The 17,454-nt window shown below is 36.4% G+C and overlaps 1 protein-coding gene across 2 annotated transcripts in view; it reads right to left on the bottom strand.

Moving 5' to 3' along the window:
• Smarcad1 (SWI/SNF-related, matrix-associated actin-dependent regulator of chromatin, subfamily a, containing DEAD/H box 1) overlaps nt 1–17,454 on the bottom strand; it is a 67,078-nt gene that overhangs the window by 19,608 nt on the left and 30,016 nt on the right. For both annotated transcript variants that reach the window (XM_052173843.1, XM_052173844.1), the window contains exons 8-10: nt 16,094–16,175; nt 14,283–14,671; nt 4,845–5,044 (exon numbers count right to left, since the gene is read on the bottom strand). In XM_052173843.1, the coding sequence (XP_052029803.1) occupies nt 4,845–5,044; nt 14,283–14,671; nt 16,094–16,175 (671 nt within the window). The remainder of the gene's footprint in view (nt 1–4,844; nt 5,045–14,282; nt 14,672–16,093; nt 16,176–17,454) is intronic.

The raw sequence follows: 17,454 nt of genomic DNA, 5'->3' as shown, positions 1-17,454 counted from the left end.
TGGGGAGTTATCCTATATCCAAAGTGTATTCTTACTCCGAAAGACACCACATACATCAATGTGGAAGCCTGGAACATTCTCCAGCTTTCACTCTGCCTCCTTAGTTTCTTCTACATACATTAGTCTATACACAGAAAAGAGGTCTGGACATAAGCTATAGCATGTAAGTGACTCTGGAGTTAAATCCTGAAACCAAAACATCTTTATCCAGTGAGGTGGGGTTGAAAAGTCCTCCACCTTAAACAAGAGTCTATGCTTCCTTCAGCCTCACACAAAAATGTTTCTCACTAAAAGTAACAATACAAGGAAGAAAAACATTGTCCACATTTCTAAAGTCATCAAAGTATGTGTCCTCCTTAAAAAAAGAATACTATTTACCAATGTAATTTCTATGCTCCTACAGAGGCAACAATCCTACAGATGCAGCACATTGCCTCCAGAAATGTGAAAACTTTCCCAATCAGACCTACTCTAAAGGTCACCTTTAAAAAAATAAATAAAACTTATTTTTTATATGTACAGGTGTTTACCTGTATGTATGTCTTTGCACTACATGCATTCCTGGTATGTATGTTAACCAGAATTCAAGTCACAGGTGATGGTCAGCTGCTCAATATGCTGGAAACTAAACCCGGGTTTTCTGCAAATGCAGCATGGCTCTTAGGGCTGAGCTACTTCCCCAGCCCAAAGCTTACCCTTTACCCACAAAACAGCAAAACCCAAAAAAGCTTCTGCTAGTCTATTCCAGGCTCAAGTCAACACCTATTTCTCTATTATTTTTGAGTCCTTACCGATGCTTTCTTTACTCATCATACAGATGTAAGGTTCAAATTTCATGAAAATAAAATTTTGATAGGGGAGGCATATTACAATATTTATAAGTATATCTGAGGGCCACCATAACACACTAACACAAAGCCTATCATTAAAAAAACAAAGAAGATTCTTCAACTAAAATTATGAAGTTTTTCATCACTAATATTAAGTTTAAAAGCTCTGGCAAAATACTTCACACAAATGTGTAAATGCAGTAAGTGAAAAGCATCCACTATACAGAAATATTCATTCCAAGAATACTGACCTATTTATAATCACAGGCACTTTAATCAAATATTTGACTAAATAGCTTTATTTAATTAGAGTGCTTGTTTCAAAAAGTATTCATATATAACTGTGTGTATGTATATTCATGCATCTATGTTCCTTGGCTAGTTCTGTCTATACCGTGACTGTGTTGCTTACTTAGTATGACAAAATTGCTGCCTGATACAGATTGTTTCTCCAGAACACAAAGAGACCAACCTAAAGGGATCAATGAAGATGTAGATAGGTTTAACAAAGCCAATTGGAACTACTTGACTATATAGGGATATGGCTTAATTGTTAAGAGTGCTGGTCTAGCACACCTAAGGCCCTGGGTAAAATCACCAGTACTAGTTAAAACAAACAAAAAGACAAAGGAAGAAACTAATATGACAAATTAATGCAATAGATAGGCTATATTCTTTCTCTAGCAGGTATTATGCATTTAAACTTCCCTTCCACTTATTTTGATAATTTCCTATAAACTTTAACAATTACATGTGAAGACCAACCATCCGTTTACTTCTAAGAATGTAGGAAGTGTTCAGAACTCATGTGCAATCTAACAAACATCTCTAGGCTGGAGGTTCTCTTACCTTCCACTGAGGGAAATGCTATTTTAAGATCTTCTGGATCATAAAAGAAAATGTAATGGATTATTTGGAGGTATCTGCTGGGGGAAAAAAAGAATCCTCCCAGTCATTAGGATTTCTTCAGTGTGAAATGAAGCATGTCTTGTAAGAAAAGCTAGTTTCAATATGACTTTCAAAGGGCTGAAAGGAGAGAAGCAGAGCCTCCCAGGACTGCATATAACTAGTGTGAAATGGACAAATGTGGACTGGAGAGGCTTGTCTGAAATGTTCCACCAAAGCCCAGATGCCATCCCGAAGTTCACGTCTTCTAACAGTTCCATGGCTCCTCACATATTACTACTTATTTCATTAGAACTATTCAAGTTAAACTATTTGCACTGACACCAGACCATTTGTCAAAGGTAGGAACTCCTGTTTACAACTGGACAGAAAGCCTCTCCTGTCAAACAAGGACCTCATGGGTTTAGCCTGGAAAAGAAAGACAACCTACTGTATGCTGAGTAAGTTAGAAACCTTTTCAATGCGAAGAGTTAAAGTTTATCAATTCCATATCAACTACTAAAGTCTCAGAGATAGTTATAATTATAGTAAGAAAAAAAAACATGAAAACTAAGATGGGATATACTATCCAACACACTTATTCTAAAATTTTTAACTAATTAAGCTCAAATTTAATGCCAGTGTTCCTTATATCAATACATTTTAACTTTAAGCAAGTTTAACATTATAACATGAGCATGAATATGTAACTGTTTTGGAAGTATACATGACAAATTTTATTTTTTAAAGATCTGTTTTTATTACTACGTATACGGAGGACTAGAGTATGCCAATGCCACAGAGGCGAGCGAGCGAGCGAGGGCATCACACCCCAGGAGCTAGATGGGTGTGCAGCCATTTGTGTGCTACCGGATGTGGTGCTGGGAACTGAGCTCAAGTCCTGTGAAGCAGCAGTACTCATAACAGCTGAGTCATTTACACAGTTCTGATATTTAATTTCTAACAGAAAGTTCTGAAATGTCTGTTCCTCCAAAGGAAAATTCTCTCCAATTAAATTAATTGGCCATGGCAAACAAAACATCTAGCACTAACTGCTTCCATGTATATTTGCCACAAAGGCTCTGCTCTACTGAGAGAAAGATCCAAGGGCTGGGATATATATGTATATATAAAAACCACTGCACCTGTGCTCAGTGAGAGATACCTGGGTTCTTTCCCCGGCACTATCAAAGATAAATAAAGATACAAGTGTGGTAGTTATAGTCTGGCCACTGTTTAGTTATTGTCTGGACTCTGTAAGGTGATGATCATCTACAAGGCTGCCCAGTCCCCCAAGTAAATCAGGGATACAACTTTGCTCTAAGGAAAACTTAAAACTTCATTTCTCATCAAGTACTTCATTAAAAATAAAAAATACCATGAAGAAACACATTAATAATTACAATTAAAATATGCCTTAAAAACCTTACTCTAAGGGAAAGGAGATTATTACCTGACCACACTATTTAGAAGAGAAATTTATGAATGTAGGTTGAGAGTTTTTTAAGTGATGCAGTAAAATACTCAGTTTTAACCTCCGAGTTACGATAAAGTGGACTCAACTGGGAAAGTCTGGCAGTGAAGAACTCCCCACGTCCACGCTGAAGAACAAGCAGCAGCAGCAGCTCCAACTACACTTAGGAGAACTTGCTGACATAGTTCTGTCTACGCAACACACAAAGGGCTTCTTTTGTGGGAGCTGCATCACGTTTCCCTACACCACCACATAGCACCCTAGAAGGGCACAGAAAAGATTCGAGCTTACTATTAAAGGCCAATAATCATATCTTCTTCTCTTTGCTTCATACTATGATTTTGAACTATTAACCCAATGATCATCAGCAAATATGCTTTGATCATTAAGTAAGAAAAATAGCAGCTATAACTAAGGTAACCAAAACCCTAGTACTAAAATACAAAAACAAAATAAAAACTCTAATAAATATTTTCAACAACAAAAAAAGTACAAATATTCTAAATAAACCTGCCTCTTTGTAAGACAAGGGTTTTTTTTGTTTTTTCTTTGTTGTTGTTGTTTTGTTTGTTTGTTTTTAATTCCCTTGTGACCCAAGCTAGCCTCGAATTCACAATGTAGCCCAGGCTGGCCTCAAACTGGGGATGATCCTCCTGCCTTGGCCATCCTGCTGGGATTGCAGGGATGAGGCAACATGCCTGGCTCTAATTAACATTTAAAGTTGCATGAACACTGCATGGGGTAGATCTTCCATAATCTATTACAACTAATCCTCAATTTTAGGGACATGCGCTATTTTCATTGTTTTGCTCCACAAAAAGTATCTCAAGCCAGGCGTAGTGGTTCCATGGAGTACAACTACAAACTTGCACTTAGTAGGTGAGTCAGGGGAATTGCCATTAGTTTGAGACCAGACTAAACTTCAGAGTGAGCACTAAGCCAGCTAAGGCTATGTATAGGAAGCCTGTCTCAAAAACAGAAAGAACAGAAACAAATGGAAAACAAGTAAATACCAAAATGAGCAATTGAATGTATTTCCCGAAAAGGAAGTATTCTGAGCAGGTTTATATTTCTAAACTATTTAAAACTAAGCAAATTATTAAAAGAAATTCAAAAAGTACTTTTCACCTACTACAATCCTCCAATACCATATGCAGAGTACACAACTACAAAATGCCACTTGAGTATTTACTGATGGTTCTGCCCATTTAGCTTTGGTCAGAGCTTCTGGCAAGGTATTTTAATGAGTAGCATCTAGAAGACTGTGTACAGTTATGATCTGCTGTGTCCTCTCGGATTGTTTCTAACTTCAAGGAGTATTTTCAAAACACTAGAACAAAATAGTCAGTTTACACAGCATGGCTAAAAACATTCTTATTAGCTTCAATGAATACACATAAAGCTATCTGTTAACAGATAAGGAAGATAGACCTTACATTAAGACTACATAACGACACAATAGAGTAAAACCTCCGGCTGGAGAAGGGATCAATAAAAATATACTGGCATACCCATGTATGTCACTGAAAACCTTGGAGAACTTTCTTCTAACTTGAGTTGCTGAATCACATTTGGTTTCCCTAACCACAATGCAAATAAAAGTTCAACTACTTTATACAAGTAAGATCAAAATAACTGTAATCAGTGAATGATACCTTTGGTTTAGAAGGGAGGGCTGTTCTATGTTCCATCCACCTCCATTTCCGGTTAGCATGGTAACTTGTTTGGTCAATTTATTTGAAATGTCCTCACATTTGTTCATAAGTCTTATAACTACATCCCTTTCTTGAATTACCGTTTTGCAATTCCATATCAAATCTTCAGATAGGCCATTGATTTTGGACATCTTTGTAAACTGTGAGAAAAAAAGAAAAATAGTTCAACAGTTCAAATCTCACAGGCAGAATGTAAGTTCTTTTCTAGTTACTTAATTAAGGTTTTGTACCATGACCCCTCAAAACTGTCCCCTTCTGACCTCTGCTTCCAAACACTGGGCAGCAGAAGTGTCAACCATACTGGGCAGCCAAATCCAAATTCTTTCTTTGAGGGGAGAAAAGTTTGTAAAGCCACCAAGAAGTGCTGAGTGAACTGGTTTTTCATGTCCACATTTGAATTCTTATATGCTTCACTGACATGCTGCCACTTCAACACTGTGCTGAAATAAAACGTCTCTTCACACAGAAATAAACTCAAATTTATTATCAAGTTTATTGATACTGACATCAATTATTTCCTTATGCTAAAAATATTGTTTTCATATTTCCGTGTAGGGGAAATGGTTCTGATGCTTTGATTTAACTGGAAAGCTGCGTGTACTAAGATTGCAGCGGACAATGGCTAGGACAAGGGAGACTGAGCAAGACCCTTAGAGCTTTGCAGGCTAGGACACAGAGGGAAAGAGAAGATCGCCATGGGGGTAGGGGTGGAGAATAGAACAGAATTAGAGCTACAAAAGGAGTATCAACCAAAATGTAGGTGTAAAAAGAAAGCAGTCCCCAGAAAGGCTACCTAGAAGCACTTTGGGCAGCAGGGAGCAATGGGCCTCACACAAGGTAACTAACAGGGCAGCAAAGCTAAGGCTATTTAGAAGGTACTGAGCTAGGGGTAAAGAGAAAGCGTGCAGCCACGAGAGGCTGAGAAGTGGCCAGTCACTGAGCTTTTTAAAAGCATATTAGAAACAGGCTTCTCTCTCTCTCTCTCTCTCTCTCTCTCTCTCTCTCTCTCTCTCTCTCTCTCTCTCTCTCTGTGTGTGTGTGTGTGTGTGTGTGTGCGCGCGCACGCGCGCACGGATCCAAAGACGAAACAGTGCAGTCCGCCCAGGGTCACAAAGTAAGTAAACACTCACGGCAACATTTCGTATCTACTAATTTTATCCCCAAAGCTCAGCTTCACCCATTAGTAAAGATAATAGCAAAATAGACTGTGGTGCTAAACTTACTCCATTTCTGTCACTTTCTATGAATATTGAATATTAAGATTAATCTGAAGACATATCAAAATACAATCCTATAAATTAAAACAACAAACAGCTATCATTTAACACCTTAAACTTATATTTGCTGCTTTACAAGGCAAGGTGTCATTTTATTGCCTGGGCTAGACTAGACCTCATAGAGATCAGCTTGCTTCTGCCTTCTTAGTGATGGCATTAAAGGCATACACACTACACAGACCGATATCTTGTTTTTAAGTGGAGATTATTAGAAAAGCATCACAGACCAAAAGGTAATTTTGTGGATCTAAGCGTATGCCTCAGTGATAAGAGCATTTGCCAGCATGTGAGAGACCCTGGGTTTGATCACATGCAGTATACACACAAGCTAATTATGACCAATTTAATAGTTACAAAAAACTCTTTAAAACCAAATATTAGATTAGTACCTGTGTAAATGTGTGTGTGAAACTTTAAAAGAATTTAGGAGACCCTAAATAACACAGATAACTGAAAACCTACACCCTAAAGAACAAAGCCCAAATATTCTTATGCAAAGGATGAAAAGGCTCAGCAACCACTTGGCAGCCCACAGAGAAAAAAAGAATTCTCTACAATCCAGAACTGAAGTGAGAAGCTAACAGACAGCCATCTGCTAGAATATAACAGGTGATTTTGATTCATACCACCATATATTTACAATATGCTTCTAAGTTACAAGAAAAAAAAATCATCCTTGTGATTACGGTGTTTCTAAATGTAATGAGAAACATAAACAATAGAAATTCAACATTTCTGAAATATGTTTTTAGAAAAATACAATTTGTAACAAAATACATTTTCATTTTTATACTAAGAATAAATTGGTAGGAAACAATTTCTCTAACTTTTTTTTTTTTTTTTGAGACACAGTTTCTCTGTGTAGCCTTGGCTGTCCTGGAATTCACTCTGTAGACCAGGCTGGCCTCGAACTTAAAAATCTGCCTGCCTCTGCCTTCCAAGTACTGGGATTAAAGGCATGCGCCGACACCACCTGGCGATTTTTATTGTTTTTTGGGGTTTTGTTTTTTTTTTTTTTTTTTTGGTTTTGTTTTAAAGATTTATTTATTGTTATATGTAAGTACACTGTAGGTGTCTTCAGACACCCCAGAAGAGAGGGTCAGATCTCATTACAGATGGTTGTGAGACATCATGTGGCTGCTGGGAATTCAACTCAGGTTCTCTAGAAGAGCAGCCAGTGCTCTTAACTGCTGAGCCATCTCCTCTCCAGCCCAGATTTTTATTGTTTTTAAGACAGGTCTCTCACAAAGTATAGCTGGCTGGTCTAGAACTCACTATATAGACCTTGTGACCTTTAACACAGAAATCAGCCTACCTGTGGCTCCCCAGTACTAGTTAGATTTGTTAGCTGTCATATGCTCTAGAAGAGCTTAATCACTGAGATGTATCTCCCAATGCCCAAAATACTGATGTTTGTATATTACGTTTCTACAGGGACATATTCACAATCATTAAGTAACCCCTTGCCCTCTTAGTTAAGTTCAGGGAAAATTACCCATAATCAGTAGGTATAGAGTTTTTATTAGATTACATTAAAATATCAAATATTAAATGAAATAAAAAATTACAGAACAAAAATCCTCATCTCATTATCTACTGTGCAGTTTGTTGGACATTTGCATGAGAAAAACACCTAAATTAATCAGAAATCAAAAAAGAACATAAATAACATTGTGAGCAAAAATTACAAGGTACATTTTACTCAACAACACATTAAATCCAACAATTCTGAATCCATAAAATTTATGTTATAAAGGTGGAGAAAATTCAAAGTTTCTGCTTTGTTTTCCATGTTAATAGATCCTCCTCTCAAATAAAACCTGAAACCAAGAGCAGGACAGATGGCTCACAGCTAAGAGTACTTACTGCTTTTGTAGAAGTCCAGTTTGGTTCTCAACACCCCCACATCAGGTTAAGTTACAATCACCTATAACTCCACCTCCAAAGTATCCAATACCCTCTTCTGACCTCTGCAGGCACCCATACACATTTACATAAAAACAGACATGAATGCTTGCACAAAGAAAAATATTTTTAAAGCTTTTTATTATATAAATTAGGGAGTTTTGTTTGTTTTGTTCTCTAGTGAATATGACTCTAAATGGTAAAAGTATCTACTATATAGAAACAGTCTCTCCATTGCATGGTTTACCGTTATTAGTAAAGACAATCTAATTGTTAAAAAGAAAGGATGGAATTTCACAGGCCTGTATCACAAGCAGAATGCTAAAATCTAGAAAGTCTTTTCAGATGTAATTAAGAACTGTTGTTTTAGCCATAAGATCAAAATGTCAGAGCTTAGAAGAACACAAGATTATTTCAACAAGAAAGTGGGAAAGGACAGAAGGACCATTCTGATGAGTTCAGTTATGAACACTGTAAAGCAATTGAAAGGTTTGAAGTCAAAAACGGATAAGATTTCCTGTTTTAAAAGGACACTGTGAACACAACACGCAATATGCCTGGTAACTTCTAAGTTTTACCAAATAATATTTAATGAAAGTTCCTAAGGCACATGCTTGTAAATCCAGCACTTGAGAGCTAGAAGGATCAAGAGTTTAAGGCCATTTTGTACTACACAATGCGCAAAGGAAGACTTCCACGTACTTTCAATCCCAGCTATCAGGAAGCCAAAAGAATGATGAGCTTGATATCATGCTAGGCAAACACATTCTTATCTTTAAAAAGTCAAAATTAAAATAGAAGGGACTCATGAGCTGGCGCAGCAGTTCTGAACACTCACTGGCTTTTCTTCCAAAAGGCCCAGGCTTAATTCCCAGCACCAGCAAGGTAGGTCAGGTCACAGTTCAACTCCAGCTACAGGCTTGAACTGTGTATGTGTGTGTGTGTGTGTGTGTGTGTGTGTGTGTGTACTAGATATATATATGAGATACTTTTACCGTTTATGTAGTACTCCCAGCTACAGGGAATACAAAACCCTCGTCTTCCAGCCTTTGTGGCACCTAGCATATATATTTGTATAGTACAAAAATATATATGCAAGCAATATAACCACATACAGAAAAAAATTAAGCAAAAATTGCTTAATTCAGCCAGGTGGTGGCATGTGCCTTTAATCCCAGCACTTGGGAGGTAGAGGCGGGCAGATTTCTGAGTTCAAGGCCAGCCAGGTCTACAGAGTGAGCTCCAAGACAGTCAGGGCTATACAGAGAAACTGTCTCAAAACAAACAAACAAAAAGAAACAACAACAACAAAAAAGTTTAATTCAAAATATCCTTTTTCAAAAAAGGAATATTGTTAAGCACCAAAACTCTGTGGTTAAAATATATGTACTATAAAGACGGATGTAATTCTTGGAGTGAGATGAGAGTCCTGAGTATGAAAATATGAAAAGGTAATGTTTTAATTATAAAACAGAAAAATTGTTAAAAAAAAGAGCAAAAGAAAAGTCAAAACAATTATCAGAGATTTGAAATACAAACATAAGCAGGACAAGGTCACCCTCTAAACCTCAGGTCACAGATAAGCATACAAAGGAGAATCTTGTTTAAACAACATAAAATATATCAATAAATAGATGGTACTGAAACTATTTTAAGTGGTGGGTATCTTTGGTGGAATTTTGGATAAAACTACATTTTTCATTCCTACAGTGTTCCAACTTTACACATACAAAGTCAACATTAAAAACAGTATTTATTAAGGGAGAATAAAGAAAACATAAAATTCCTACTTACTAGATAGCTACATGCAAAAAGACCATCAACGAGTCATTGATTAGCATCTTTAAAAACTCAAGTAGTATCCCAAGAACTTTCTTCTCTGAAAGTTTGAGTCTGGGGTGGGGACATCTCTAAAGTAGAGCATGCATGCTGAGTTCAAGGCCCTGTCTTGAAAAAGAGAAGGGACCAGTAGACCCTGGAACTGAAGTACCTCTCTGCTGCCACAATGTGTCACTCTTGCAAAACAAATGCTTTTGAATTTTTATAAGCAGAGGAAATTGTTTAAAGGTTAAGTTTTTAAAATTATGTAATTCCTAATCAAGAAACAGCTCAAGGACAGTCTTACTCATTATTACACATAGCTGGCAGCAGTTTATATATGTGGCAAACTACTCAGAATCCATTTGTAATTTTTTAAGAAGTTTATTAAAGGGCTCAATGGTTAAGAGCACTGGCTGCTCTTCCAGAGGTCCTGAGTTCAATTCCCAGCAACTACATGGTGGCTCACAACCATCTGCAATGGAATCAGATGCCCTCTTCTGGTGTGACTAAAGACAACAACAGTGTGCTCACATACATTAAATAAATAAATATTAAAAACATAATAATTTCTTTAAAAAGTTTATCTAACTTGTGTAAATTAAAACAACGCCGGAAGTACAGTAATCTTAAAAAGCAATGAAACCATTCTATCGCAAAGAACGAAATAATCATAGCAAGGTGGACTGACACACACCTTTAATCCCAGGGCTTGGGAGGCAGAGGCTAGTTGATCTCTGTGAGTTCAAAGCTAACCTGGTCAACAAAGTGAGTTCCAGGACAGCCAAATCTAACAGAGAAACCCTGTCTCAGAAAAAAAAAAAAAAAAAAAAAAAGACAATAACCAAAAACCAGAGATAAACAAACAAAAGAAAAAGAAAACAGAAAGAACCATTTCAGTGTTTAAGATAAAACAGACAGTTTTAGGATTAAATAAGGTGAAACCAGGCACTGGTTCTGCAAATCACAAGAAGTCAAAGCAGCACTGGAAGAACAAAACACTAGGCAGAAGCTGTGCCTGCTGGGGCAATGTTAATACCTCATTTACCCAGAACACAGAAAGCGATAGGAATCTAAAGATGGTAGATAAATATTCATGAAGAAAGCTATTTGTAAATACTATACTGAACAGTATAAATACGCATGCTTTTTAAGAAAGTATGTTTTATTTTCTTTAAGACAGAATCTCCTGTAGCCTAATATGGTCTAAAATTTGTTCTATGGCCAAAGAGAACCATGAAATTCTGATTCTCCTGTCTCTAGCTCCCATGTGCAGTGATTATAGGTGTGTGCCACCGTGCCTGATTTATTTGGTGTTGTGGATTGAATCATGGGTTTCATGTGTGCTGGGAAAGCCCTATGACAACTGAGCTACACCTTTCATAAATAATATCCTAGTGAACATAGAAAAGTGCAATTAAAAATACAACCTGGATACAGTAGTCCTCCACCCTCTCTGATACTAGGCTAGAAAGACCAAACTTCAGCAAGTAGTTGGCAAACTGATACCATCAATTATGAACTTTGCCAATACATATTCCATTTTCCCTACTTTAACAATACTGAATTTTCAACTACTGCAATTTGTTGCTTGCAACACTGCAAAGGCTGTTATACTTAATGTTGTAGTTTACTTACAATTAGCATGTAAAGTATTACTATTAAAAAAAAAAACTTTGAGTAAAAGAAAAAAACAAAGAAAATCTAACATTATTGAAATCACAATAAAAAGGACAAAGGAAAAACTGAATAAAGCTACAAATGTAAATACTCTCAATTCACATCTTCTAAATAATCAATTTTTTGCTCAAATAAAATTGAAGGTGATTAAATTAAAAATATTTTAACTTAAGAAAAAAAGGAGGAAGAGAGAAAAAGCCTCAGGAAAGGAAATTAGAGCAATACAGAAAACTGCAACCTCAGGATTTAGAATTGTTGTGATATATTATTAAATGGCTAGCATTATACAAATACATTATATATTATGTGAATCAGATTTACATTACATTACATATCTAAGGCTTTAATGAAAAACAATAATCTCCAACTTTTTAAAGTCTGGTTTAAAGGTGTGACTAAGATTTTACATTCAAATGCATTTTGATCAAATGCTTATGAATTTACATTTACTATTACATTTACATTTACTGTTAGCCTTTAAAACTAAACTTCAACAACCACTTTAAGATTTGAAAAGTTTAAGAATGCTGTCCTAAATCTGTAATATCTTGTAATTTCATTAGCTCTGTGTAACACAATTAAAACTTCAAATGTGATAGTAATTTCGGAGTGCAGCATAGGGGTATTTTTGCTATATTTGCTTTAACGCTGAATATATTACCACATTATTAATAAAAGGGGGCAGTAAGCTATATAGCTTTTAGAAATGTATATGTTAAATATTTGTTAATGATTTTACTAATATACTAAATTATTTTATAATCTAATCACATTCAAAATGCTGGCTCCTAGAAAGTAGAAGCAAAAATTTCTAAGGAAGTTAACATTTTAGGCTTAGAAATTTACTTGTCTGATTATCAATTTGCAATAGCTTATTTACATACTTTGCATGGGATAACAAATCATTGTAGTTAGTGAAATAATTTGTCTACTTTTAAGATACTTTCTCACTACCTCAAAAAATGTTCAACATTAAGATGGGTTGGCAAGGACAAACAATATGGTCTTTATGTTCAATTTCTTGAAGGAAAAAGAAATCAGGAGACTTAGTAAGTGATGCATAATCTCCAAATTCATGTCAAGACTGATATAAACTCTGCCAATTAATTAAGTTAATATGTCTTGTCCATGTAAAGCTGCTGAATATTTTTTAAAACATCTGGCACATATACCTTGGTAAAACTGTATAATCTGCTTTTATTATAAGCTATCTGGGCAAGTAGTTACAGTGACTACACAAACTAGTACAGATAACTGCATCCCTTATTAAATACATTAAAATCCTAACAAGCCTGAGCAACCCAACGCCATAATAACACAAAAGACCATTAAAGATTAAAAGAAAAATAAAACAGGAGAAAAGAAGAAACAGAAAGAAAGCCCTAAAGCAAATACCTCAACAAATAATCACTCAGGCAAAGCCAAACAAGTTTTGAAAGGATCTGCTTTGACAGATGTTCTCAAGAAAAGCATGCGCTTGGGGCAAAACGAAAGGTTTTAAGTCTGGATATGTGTTTTTTTTTTTCCTTGAGTTCTGCTGGACTAGTATGTTCTATATGCTGAAATTCTTTAATTTTTTTAAAAAATATTTTTTTTGAAAATCGTTGTGAAGAGACCACCCTCATCAGCACTTTCAGACCTTTATCAAGGTCATTCATGCTCATTTAGCTTTGTTATAGGTACAAGATTAGTCACAAATGCATGCATCCACACTCCACAGCACAAAGACTAAAACTCAGAAACCTCCACAAAGCAGCAAGAGCTGCCTCATCTCTCAAAGCTGTACACAATCATCCATATTGCTTTGCTTGGAGGGCCTAAACACAACTCATGAATAGAGCTCCACATTTCCAGGAATCTAAACACAAAAAAAAATCTACAACACAAAAGAGTATTCATAGGAATAATATTTGATAACTGTTGAGATTTAGAAAACTCAAAAAGCAGGTATTTTACATAAAACTCATTCACAGGAAGTCAAACACCAGAAAATGGTCATGCAAAGCGTACTCACCAGATCTCATGCCTTTCTTTCGCCTACACTTGAATTCTATGCTTCCACAACTTTGCTATTTTTCCAATTAAAAATGCTGCAGCCTGCTACACTCCATCAAATGGCCACGTTGTTTAGCCAGGAGAAACATGTTAGAAACTGAGCTGTCACATTTAGAAGAAAGAGAAAATAAACACCTGCTTCTTTGTGGGGACGCATAAAGCACTCAGGCTGGCATGTGGGCCATGGAACGCCTCTGGCCGCTGCTACTGCTCTGCAAGCAGTTGTAGTCAAGTATCTGCCACATTCTTGCCTTTGCATGGTGTCTCAGCAGTAACAAATCAGAACTGGCTAGCAAACAACTCCTTCTCAAAAGTAAGCTCTAATTTCTTCTTCTGCAGTGAAATGAACCAAGTTTCTATGCAAAAGGATGAGTGACAGCATTCCCAGCCAATCAGCTTGGGTATTTTCAGGAAAATCACCCCTTAATTCATTCAAAATTAGGTCATATGACACTATTTGAAATACTATTGGCTTACAATGAAAGTAATGTTTGACTCTACACAGGATAAGGCCACCCATCTATGCTTCCCTAGGCTGAAGACAATCTGACTATAAACGGTACTGTAAATTAAAACACACACAGACACACAGACAGACGCACGCACACACGCACGCATGCACACACGCACATACATGCCTTACCAGAGCTTCCCAATTATTAAAGGGCCGGAGTTCTGTTATCTTCTGAGCCTTTTTCTGAGAACACTTAGGAATCAAAGTCAGTTCGGCTATCGAAGCATCTTGAAGGAAGTGAAGAATTTTGCCTTTATAGCCATCCTCCATCACTTCTTCACAACTGCTGTAGTCCTCATCCAGTGAGCTCCCACCATCAGAACCTGAATCGTACTCAGAGTCCTCTACAGCTTTCTTGGGATTAAATGCATTTTTCTTACGTTTCTTGTTAAAGCCATTTTGTGGTTTCATGGAAATTTTCTGTTTCATCTTTATTTTAGCTGCATTTTTAGAATAATTTTGATTCCTTGCAACTTCTTTTCCATTTGTAACCTCACTTTGTGAAGCACTCTGCACATCTGTGTACAAAAAAAAAATATAAAAGTTGTTAACTTAGAAATATATAAATTAAAATATGAAACATAGGATGTCAAATAGAGTAAGAAGAGTATGTAAACATTACATTTCCCTTGTGAATACTGAATTCAACCACAACTTCCTGCCAAATATTAACACACATAAAAAGTAATATAAAACAGAATTTAAAGCTATCAATAAACTAGAATGGCATTTCATAAGTAGGTGGTAACTCCCTTTTAAACATAAATCTGCTTTCTAAGCAAGCGTCCTGGGGATACAGACAGCAGCTGCATGTGCACAAACTACCAAAGAGAACAAAGGAGCCCAGGCCTCGCTGCAGCCTGCCAGAAGTGGCAGGGCAGTGTAAAAGCATTGCTCCTGTCACCGCGATTACTAACTTATCACCATTTTAACATTACCTAATATATTACCTCAAAAATGCCACTGCTCTGTGTTTCATTGAATTCTAAACTTCCCATGAAAATAGGTACTAATAATGGATACACATATACCATTGGCCCTGGCCTGTGTCTATGGGTTCCAAATTGATGGATCCAACAAGCCACATAAAAATACATTAGAAAAGGAATTGGATATACACTGAACATAAAATTTTTTCATCACTGTTCCCTACATGAGATAAGAACAACTTGCACAGCAAATTATCTTAAGATGACTTGAAGATGACAATGGGAAATGGTATATAGGTCATATGTAAATATCATGCCCCTTCACATAAGGGAATTGGGTGCCAGTTAATTTCTAGTATCAGTGTAGGTCCTGAACAAACCTACAGATAAGAGTGTGCTTTATTTAAAATGTTTATTTTCTATTTATTCAAAGCACTTCCATAGTTATAAATTATTATATGCTTTGCCCGTGTAAAAACTTAATTGAATAAACTGAGTAAAATATAAACTACAGTCACTATGCTGGACTTTAAAAGCTCTTTATAATTATAAAATGCTTAAGTCTATTTGATTTTTGGTTAGAAACATAGTATGTACAACCTAACTTTGTGTTCCCACCTCTCTCCTCCACCATTCTCTACAGTTCAGAGCTCTACTAAGGATTGGGAGACGACTTTCCCTCCAGGGTGTAACACTCTTGCATTCTTTAGGCTAGTTTTCCACATTCATGCAAGTTAACAGGCTAATATGCAACCAACTGTAAGATCTATCCTAGAGTGACCGATGTCCAAATGGAAACAACTGAAGAAGATAATTTAAATGTTGTCTTCAGAATCAGAAAAGTTATGTACTGTCTTGGCTATTGCTATGGTTAAGAACAAGTCCAAATATTGGGGAATTCATCCTTTATAACATTTTACAACATTATTCCTTAAATTCCTTTCAGGTCAGTAGCTGAAAGGCTCTCTTCTACAGTAGCACATGGGACTGAAGGAGCCCATTACTGATTACCTTGATCTTCTGCAAACACTTTCAGAGACTCCAAGGCTTCTGTGTACATCCACTCATGCTCCTTAAGCACTTCTCTTAATTCCTGAAAGTAAGTTATTTTTTTTCCGTTAAAAATGTGAAATTAATAATACAGAAAAAGTTATGCTCTTTTAAAATGTAATCACTGGCCGGGCGGTGGTGGTGCATGCCTATAATCCCAGCACTCTGGGAGGCATAGGCAGGCGGATCTCTGAGTTCGAAGCCATCTTGGTCTACAGAGTGAGTTCCAGGACAGCCAGGGCTACACAGAGAAACTCTGTCTCGAAAAAACCAAATCCAAAAAATCCACCAGCTTCTGCCTTCCAGGTGCTATAATTAAATGTGTGCACCACCTCTCCCAGTACTGCCACTGTTTTAATGATACTCTATATATCCCTCCTGTTTAACTTCACCTTACAAATAAAATACAGTGTTCAACGGGGATGGATGGAACCATGACTTTTTTCTCTTCCCAGTCTCCCTAGGGCTTGCATAACAGGCATGCAACTTAACACATCTCTGAGGGTGGATCCTATGTATATGTGTAGCAAATGTGCTCTAGCAAGTGTGCTATATCCCCAGCTGAAAACATGCAGATGTAAGCAGTACATGTAAAGCGCAAGTTTAACAAGACGATGGATTGTTCACCGGAATTCGGACGACTGCCTGAGCACAAGAAGAACACATCCATAAAAATATAAACATTTCCCATGTTAAAAAAAAGTCTATGCTTCAATAAATACACAGCAATGAAAGAGGGCAGAGGCCCGACATTAGTCATTAGTGACCCTGAATAGCTTCACGTTAACTGAAAAGGAGGACGACCTTTATGGAGCATTAAGACACTGAAATGTAACACTTTAAAATCCTTACAATCAAGTTCAAGAGTGAGGACATGAAGGAGGGGATTAGGACAACTTTTTACACTTAAGTATTCACAATTTTACTATGATGATGTTTAGTATGATGCCATTTATAATGCTGACAAAAACTAGCAAGCACAGCAAATAATTAAGGTAATTAGTTTAAGATAAATGAATTTTTTAAAAGATTTATTTATTTATTTTATGTAAGTACACTGTAGCTGTCTTCAGACACCCCAGAAGAGGATATCAGATCTTATTATGGATAGCTGTGAGCCACCATGTGGTTGTCGGGATTTGAACTCAGGACCTTCAGAAGAGTAGTTAGTGCTCTTAACCACTGAGCCATCTCTCCAGCCCTAAGATATTTATATAATACTAATCAAGAGTATATAATTCAAAAATACAAAGCTCGCCTTAAGTTTGCACACAGTTTAGCTCAAACACCATTTTATAATACAAACACGTAAGTACACAAAT

The sequence above is a fragment of the Apodemus sylvaticus genome, chromosome 2 (genome assembly GCF_947179515.1).
Source record: "Apodemus sylvaticus chromosome 2, mApoSyl1.1, whole genome shotgun sequence".
Classification (NCBI taxonomy): Eukaryota; Metazoa; Chordata; class Mammalia; order Rodentia; family Muridae; genus Apodemus; species Apodemus sylvaticus.
This window is presented reverse-complemented; position numbering and strand designations above follow the sequence as displayed.